Source organism: Arachis duranensis, chromosome 4, assembly GCF_000817695.3.
Source record: "Arachis duranensis cultivar V14167 chromosome 4, aradu.V14167.gnm2.J7QH, whole genome shotgun sequence".
Classification (NCBI taxonomy): Eukaryota; Viridiplantae; Streptophyta; class Magnoliopsida; order Fabales; family Fabaceae; genus Arachis; species Arachis duranensis.
In genome coordinates, this window is record NC_029775.3 from 102,935,952 (window position 1) to 102,944,567 (window position 8,616).

General features: G+C 36.5%; 2 protein-coding genes across 4 annotated transcripts; one reads left to right on the forward strand and one right to left on the reverse strand.

Annotated features, from left to right (window-relative positions):
- On the forward strand, positions 1-4,373 carry LOC107485398 (putative zinc transporter At3g08650). 2 transcript variants are annotated; one of them, XM_016105928.3, is made up of 6 exons: positions 1-287; positions 573-1,301; positions 1,772-2,056; positions 2,317-2,445; positions 2,889-2,986; positions 3,226-4,373. In XM_016105928.3, exons 2-6 carry the CDS (start codon positions 816-818, stop codon positions 4,034-4,036), a joined length of 1,809 nt encoding a protein of 602 aa, XP_015961414.1. In that variant the 5' UTR covers positions 1-287; positions 573-815; the 3' UTR covers positions 4,037-4,373. The 2 variants fall into 2 exon arrangements, with proteins under 2 accessions (XP_015961414.1, XP_015961415.1); XM_016105929.3 differs by having other exon boundaries at positions 634-1,301.
- Positions 4,374-6,277: 1,904 nt separating this feature from the next.
- On the reverse strand, positions 6,278-8,253 carry LOC107485400 (protein RETICULATA-RELATED 2, chloroplastic). Of its 2 annotated transcripts, none has more exons than XM_016105931.3 (2): positions 7,788-8,253; positions 6,278-7,558 (listed from the first exon to the last, which is right to left on the reverse strand). In XM_016105931.3, the coding sequence occupies exon 2, from the start codon at positions 7,551-7,553 to the stop codon at positions 6,507-6,509; it is 1,047 nt and encodes a 348-aa protein (XP_015961417.1). In that variant the 5' UTR covers positions 7,554-7,558; positions 7,788-8,253; the 3' UTR covers positions 6,278-6,506. The 2 variants fall into 2 exon arrangements, with proteins under 2 accessions (XP_015961417.1, XP_015961416.1); XM_016105930.3 differs by having other exon boundaries at positions 6,278-7,566; positions 7,788-8,251.
- Between the last annotated feature and the right edge of the window lie 363 nt (positions 8,254-8,616).

Genomic DNA, 8,616 nt, shown 5'->3' on the forward strand with positions numbered 1-8,616 from the left:
GTATAAGCTTGCAAATTGAAATGCATTGGTTTTCCGCGTGCGTTAAGTCGCTGGTTTTGAGAACCCCCTGAAACTGAAATTTAATTTCCCTTTCCCTTTTATTCTTTCAATTCTTCACAAAACACCCTCTTCTCTCTTTCAATTCCTTCCTTTTTAACCCCAATTCTCCCTACTTCTACTCAATCAGGGTTCCATTTTTTCCACTCTTCTTATTTTTACCCTCTCACTTCTTTTTAATCCCATTTCATCTTCTTTTATCTGCCGCTTTCCAGCAATGCCCCAATCATGTATGTGATTCTCACTTTTCTTCACCTTCTGCAAATAAAGCTTCAAATTTACATCCATTTTAGAAGGAATTTTTTTTTTTGGAATTGTCTTGGGGGGCTGGGGGGGTTGTTGAGATAATGATTATGTCAAATTTTGGGTTTTAATTGGGTTTTGGATATGAATTGTATATGATATGATATGATATGATATTATTGGTTCTTCTATTTGGGAAATAAATTACACTGCTTGTCCATGCTATTATAAATTTGAATGTGTGTTAATAATTCGGTTTCTTGTATGTGTAGGTAGGATGGCCTTGAATTTCTAGTACCCTGTATCAATTTTGAGCTGCATTATGCATTTCAGGTGACTTTTTGAATTGCATTGACTTTGATGATGATATCAACAACTGCTTCCTCAATTAAGCTGGTTGAAGAAGCTTGTGTTGTGCTTCCTCCATTGGCTATGGAGTTGTAGCTTTTGGAGGATTTTGATTTGGGGCTAGTGGCATAAAGAGTGTGACAGTTTTATTTGGGTAGAGGGGTTATATGTTGCGCATGGCTCCAAATCTAAAGCTTAGGTTATGTGTTACCTTGTTGTTTTTAGTCTCAAGTGTTCTTCTATTTGGCATTTCAAACGCGGAATCTGAAGGAGGAGTTTCACAAATAGTCAGATCTGCCCCGGATAAGGATGTAGGAGCCAATGTATTTGATGGAACTGGTGTAGAGGGTTCCTTTAAGTTTGAGGATGGTAATACTATGAAGACTAATAGGAAGGGTGGAAATAATAGAGTTTCTATTTCTACAGTCGCATTATTTACATTGGCGATGGCAGCTGCCGCTGGTTTAGGTGCTGTGCCCTTCTTCTTTGTGGAGCTTGATCCGCAGTGGGCTGGATTGTGCAATGGAATGGCTGCAGGTGTCATGTTGGCTGCAAGCTTTGACCTCATACAGGAAGGGCAGGAATTTGGTGCGGGAAATTGGGTTGTCACTGGGATTCTATCTGGTGGAATCTTTATTTGGCTATGCAAGAAGGTGATAATAAATTTTTTTGTTAATCAGTTCATATCATATCATCGGAGCAGATTCTCTCGGTTGGAAAATCTTGACCATGTCAAGGGTGAGATTTCAATTTTGATTGACAAGGTCGGCCCTGGTATGATCAATGGAGGAAATCTACACTTGACATATACCAATTGAGAGGATCCATTCCGATTGTTATCACTATCTTTCTACTTTTAGCATAAAAAAAATATATGCCTGGTGTAGCTATGTGCCTCTGTGTACTGATACCTATCTTGATACTCAATGCTGAATTGCTGAGGCTCAAATGATAGATTGATAAATTGATCATTAGTAAAAAGTATCATGGCCAGCTTCTTTCAATTTCCCGTTCTTCTCAGATGCTCTTTTCTTTTGTTACAGTTTTCTTGAATTTACCTTAGTGGTTTATCTTGGTTTTATAATGATCTTATTTGTGTCTTGTATAATCTCTTGGGTTTCAGTTTCTTGAGCAATATGGGGATGTAAGCATGCTGGATTTAAAAGGTGCAGATGCAGCTAAAGTTGTTCTTGTGATTGGAATAATGACTCTCCATTCTTTTGGGGAGGGATCTGGGGTTGGCGTCTCTTTTGCTGGCTCAAAGGGTTTTTCTCAAGGCCTGTTGGTAACTTTGGCTATTGCTGTACACAACATCCCAGAGGGATTAGCGGTGAGCATGGTGCTGGCATCAAGGGGTGTCTCTCCACAAAATGCTATGTTGTGGAGTGTAATCACTTCCTTACCTCAGGTGCTTCTTAAAGATAACTTTTGATTTATATTACTTTTTGAAGTAAACAAAATATTGAGTTAAGTCAGCAGTTGAAGAGCTGCTTTTCTGAATTATATAATATAACTTTACTTTTAATTGTGGTTCTTGGTACACTCTCTCTGTTGAAGTAAAAAAAGAATAGGCATATAGAAGTATGCAATTCTCGTGTCTAGCAGACGTTTAACCTTGTCTTTGACTTTAGTTTAGTTGGTTAACTTCTTATTCATATGTTGATGCAGCCAATTGTAGCTGTTCCTTCATTTATTTGTGCTGATGCATTCAGCAAGTTCCTTCCTTTTTGTACGGGATTTGCTGCTGGATGCATGATTTGGATGGTTGTTGCAGAAGTTCTTCCTGATGCATTCAAGGTTATTAGCAATTTATTATTTTACACAATAGATATTTTCATCTGCCTTATCCTTTTTTTCGGGATGCGGGTGTCATGAACGAAGTCTCCTAAAACCTAAGCAATTAGGTGAAGGTTTGTCTGGCTCATGAGATTTTTAGCAGTGTTCAAGCTTGCACTGACTAGAAATTTATGGGGGAAAGATGAAAAAGGGACAAGAGAAGCCCTGAATTATTGATGTGAGATGATTTGTTACTATAATATAATTCTTTTCTTTATACTAACAAATAATGTAGGTCAAGTTCAAATCAGCCTACTAGCATAACATCTCTATACAAATGAGGGCTCCAAATATCTCGATAGGAAGCATAAAATGTGCTGGGGATGGCAAATGGGATCTGTCCTTCAAGTCCAACATGCTTTTTAGACATGCAATATTAATTTCTCTTCTCTTTTCGGTTTCAGGAAGCCTCAGCTTCACAGGTTGCATCAGCGGCAACCCTTTCTGTAGCATTCATGGAAGCTCTCAGCACCTTATTTCAGAATTTCACTCATGACTACAAGTGAGTTTGCTGAATTTTTTATTTTTTCCCATCTTTTTCCGTTAGGGGACAGGTTCCTTTTGGTGTATCAACTGTATTATTTTGTTTGGATTCTGGCTTGGACAATTAGTATTGATTATCCATCCTTTGCTAAAATTTGAAAAAGAAAAATACTGCAGAATACTGGAATTTCTTTCGTATTCCTTCTGATATAGACTTTTTTGTTTTCCTTCCCTGAATTTTGATTTCTTTTATTACAGCTCTGAGGATGCTTCTGGCTTCTTTGTCTCACTACTTTTTGGCCTGGGGCCATTTCTTGGTGGAGTTATCCTGGTTGCATTTGCTCTTGCGTTTCATCTCCAGCATGCTCTCCTTATGGGCACGGGTTGTGGCATTGCCTTTGTTCTTGGAGCCTGGCGACCAATGCAGCTTATTTTGTCTTCGAAATTAGGACTTATTCCCATTATGTTACTCCTTGCAATGGGGGCTTCATTGGTCCATTTTACCTCTTCAAGTGTATTGAAGATGGCGTCCAAAAAGACCTCGGGTGGTGACTTGCCTACACTTACAGGTTTTCCACTTAGTGTTCACACCCTTCAATCATTCATATCATGCGGCACAGTCGCTTTTCACGCATTAGCAGAAGGACTAGCATTGGGAGTGGCTGCACCAAAAGCATACGGACTTGGTCGTCACATGGTCCTTCCGGTCTCCCTACATGGGCTCCCTCGAGGCGCAGCTGTGGCTAGCTGCATCTTCGGTGCCACAGATAGCTGGCATGGTTCCCTTGCCTCTGCTGCCATAATCGGATTTATGGGTCCAATATCAGCAATAGGGGCTATCCTCACCGGTATTGACTATAGTGGCCTTGATCACATAATGGTTCTTGCTTGTGGTGGATTGTTCCCTAGCTTTGTAACTATAGTTAAAAGAGCACTTAGTTTGGATAAGAGGAAGAGCACATGTGGCCTCATTCTCGGTATGGGGTTTGCTACACTCTGTCTAACTTTCACTAGGTTGGTTTGCTTGCATACACCTTACTGCAATTCTGCACCTGAAGCTGTAAGATAAGAGCTCAACTATGCTTCATTTCGTGGAAGATTGATTTCTAATGTTCCTGCAACTGTAATATGCATTTCTTTAGTTCAATCTCTGAAGACATAGCTTCACAAATTTGGAGAGATTGTCAATGAAGGATGTGGAAAGAGAGAATCAGATTTACAATTCAACCAAGTTTTTGTTTAGAACATGTGCCTTATGTGTCATACATGAGTTTTACTTGTATATATAGTTTTACCAAAGGTGGAAATGGTAAGATTTTTTTTTCTTTTTTTAATCCTCTCTGAATAGGTGTTGTGACATATAGATCTGATATTTCATGGTTCTGTTGGCCCATTTTCTAATACTATAGCATCTTGTTCATATATGACTTCTCTTGTTTTCTTGACCATGTTCAACAAGATCTATGAAGTAGTTTGTTACTGTTTAACAATACATAAAACAAATTAATAAATTGTATACCAACCAAATGCCAGACTTCACTTAATAGAATAAGGCTTTTGTTGTTCTTGTAGTATACCAACCAAAGGTGTTATATATGCACAATTATTTCCCCAAGTACCTATGTGAATGTGTACTTGCTGTAATTGCTGCTGCAAAATTGGAATTTTCCTTTTAAATTTGTTCTGAAGATAATACTCCTACCACAGTAATGAAAGAGTATATTTTTGTTGGTTGTGTTGATAAAATGATGATATAGAATTGGTGCCTTAAAGACAAATCAAGTTATAGGTGTTGTAAAATAAATAAATAAATAAGAGAAAATAAATATAAAATAAAAAAGTATAAATAAAAAATTCTAGTATTAATATTTACTAATATTATTATCTCAATATAACTAAAGTGATTCATATATATATATATTCCCTAATTCATATGTTCATAAGAGTACATACATGGAGAGAAGTGTTTTTATGCTTGTGTTGTGTATTCTGTTTCAAGTCTTGCTTCCCTTATTTATATACGTATCAAGTTTAACTTTTCAAATTTTATTAATTAAATTTGTCTTGAGAAGGTGATCTCTTCAATATTAAAAAGTTGAGTTGCTCATTTGATAAAGCAAGTCATACTTTATTAATGGCATCCATGTCACAAAAATAGATAGGTAGATGTCCCTTTTAAGTCCGAAAAATTCATCCAGAGTTGGCTTCAAGGGAACAATGTTAATTGAATATGCTAAAAAAAATATGATGTACACAGTAAAAATTAGTTATCATATAATTATATATATATATTATTTAACATATTTTAATATATATTTTATATTTTTATATGTATTTTATACAAATAATTAATTTTTTTATACTGAATAATAATAATAATAAACCATTGAGATATGTAGAGCTTTTTGGTTTTGGCCTTTTTTCTGTTTGGGGGTTGGGGGCGGCTTGTTTTGGGTTTCTCTGCTGAGCTGTCATTTTCTCCATGTACAACTATGACAATGCATTCCAAGCATACCTACCTAGTACCTACTATGGGGAATGAGACAAAACTACTCACATGTCCTCATAGGAATAATTGTGATTAGAATTAATTTGGCGATATAGTAATCTTCCTAGACATTTAATTTCTGCGTTGTAGTGATTAATTTCTATTCAAAAGAGAAGACATTATGCCAAAATATAGAAAATAAAATAAGGGTGTCAATAGAAAATAACCTGAAAATAATATCAATTTTGTCGAAATTTTAAAATACAGTTGAAATAAGACAATCTTTTATTGCCAATTATCTTTGTTTTAAAAAAATAATAATAACAAAAATAAAACCCCGATGATTTCCCTCTCTTACAACAGAGATGAAAGACAATCAACTTGCCTTCATTTGTCCAATTCCGACAGGAGTTAAACTTGAAAATATGTCAAAATGACTTGATAAATTATTATTATTAAGTAAAACTATAAGTTTAACCCATTTTGCCGACTCTAATATTCATCAAGGCCTATATACTTGTCCTACTTAAGAGAATTATTCTCCAACAGATTTGGTGCAAATTTCTGCTGAAACAAGATTTCTCAGGTTATTTTAATACAATAATTGATCTAGCAAACGACAAGAAAAGCCTACAAAATGAACAGAAACAAAATCAGAACCAGCTGCATGACCTGATGACCATAATGTTTTGGCATGTCATTGTTGTTTCAGGTATCACAAGCCGCCGTGACCAAATCCTATGTTGTTCCTTTTCCATCAGTTTTTCACCAAAAATATACAACAATCAAAGTGCCACAAAATTTGGATCACCACCACCAATATCTCAAATCTACCCTTTTTCATTTACTCACTTATTTTTGGTGCTGCCTCAATAGTTTCTCAAAAGTTATGACATTAGGATGACAATAACAATAAGAAAAGAAGAAAATCAAAAGGACCTAGAGAAAACTTAGAAGAAAAGCCTCTCCCAACAACCCTTCACAAAAGGTTTAAAAAAGATAGATAAACTATTAGGAAAACAAGCAATGACATAAGAGTGATTTTTCAAAATCACTTTGATGATGCTGATTGGTTACTGCTCTGAAATTCCTCTCCCCTTTCCACCAACTTCTCCTTCTCAGAAGCAAATCCAATCTCCACAGTAGCTTGTTCCTTCTGGTGTTCACCACCACCAACACTTTGTGCTCCTGTTAACCTTGCCAATACCACAAAGGACATTCCTCCAAGGACATTGTTGACCATCCTCAGAACCAACACTGAGGACTTGAACAAAAATGGGTTGAGCCCTCTCTCCAACAAGAACTCAATTCCATTCAATGTTTGGTACCTAAAGTTGCTGCTGAATCCCATGTGTGCTGCCCATGTTAGAGCATTCAACATCGTAGGGGGAGGCTTATTTGGGGTCTCAAAATCAGGGTCCATCTTCTTCCTCATCGCAATCAACCCGTTTGAGAGAGCAGTTCCAGCTAGTCCAGCTGCGAATCCAACGGCAGCGAAGATGGTTCCTTTGTACACCAAGGTTCCAAGCCGTTCGAACAGACCGTATGCGCCAGGTTCAAACATGTGACTCTTGGGGCAAGACGCAAGAATTGATGGTAATTGTGATGAGGAAGTTGACATGGTTGGTGCCAATAGGTACATGAGTGTGAAATTGAGGATTGAACCAACAACAAGGGTTGAGAAAACAAAGTCAAGCTCATTCAACCCGAAATTAGGCCTTGAAGCCATGTCACCAAGAACACAAGCACTAACACCAACCAACTCCTCCATCAGAACCTTGAATGGAAATTGGGGATCAGCAGCTACCCTTGATCTCCATCCATTAAGGAAAAGACCAAGAGGTCCAAAAGATGATGAATCACTATGATCTCCTTCATGACCCCAACTTCCACCACCACTACCACTGCCGCCGCCACTTCCACCATGTCCAATCCCGTTTCCCCCATCACCTCCAGCAGAGGAAAGTTTCAATCTTGGTGGTAGTAGTTTAATGGGATACAAAGATTGATTCTGGGGCTGAGATGATGATGTTGGGAAAACAGAGGCATGGTAGTGACCAGAGAGAGGTGAAAAACGAAGCTGCGCCATGGCTGCCATTTGATCTGAGACACTAATATTAACATAAAAAAATTAATATAAAATAAAAAACACTTTTTGGCAACAGAAAAGTGGAACAAATATCAAATAATCCCCTCATATATGATCATCATCAGAGCAAGAAATCATTCATTCATTCACCCATGATCATGCACAAGACATTCCAGAAATCAAAATTCTAACATAAAGATCAAAATTTTCGTAAATGAAAAGGATGATTCGTGGAGATTTTACCTGGATCTGAACTCTAGAGTGAGTGCAGAAAAACCCTTGTTATTGTGACTAGTGAGTCCAAGAAGGAATACTGAAACCTTGAAATAGAAAAACCCTTCTCTTTTCCTCCTTCAACTTTATGATATTTTCTGGAGAAACCAAAGTGACAGGGAGTAGTGTAAGCCTAAGGTGAGTAATTAATGTGAGAACATGGAGAGAGTGAAGGATTAACGAAGAAAGAGAATCAAATTATTAAATTTTGTATTGTATATTGTAAATGTGGCAATCCCTCAGTGAGAGAAAAGAAAAGAAAAAAAAATGGAGTGAGAGTGAAAGGAAATGGAGATGGTGGAAAAATTAGGTTAGTTGGGAAGGTGGCAGTGACACATGGTGAATGAATGGAGCAAGAATTTGGACGGGAAATGGGACTGGGTTGGTGAGAAATTGAAAATTGGGCTCCATCAAAAACCCTAATTACGATTTTGTAAATTTGGAATTAACGCCAAAAAATTAAATAAAAATAAAGCAAAAGAATACATTCCTTATAAAAAGTTGTATCCTTTTCTTTCAGCTTTGCTCTTTTATTTCATTTGACGAATTTTAAGCTTTAGTTTAGGAGCATACATTTGTACGGTTAAGCATTACATCCTAAAGAATATATAACAATAAACTCGGAAAATTGTTACAACAACAGTTTGAAAATTTTAATTATTAAAAAAGATTTTTAATATTAAAATTATAAGAATAATTAATCTTTATAATATTTAAAAAGAATGATCAAATTTTTTTGAGAAATAAACAAGTTCTTGATCTTTTGATCCGCAAACATTTAAGTTTTCGAGAATTTAAA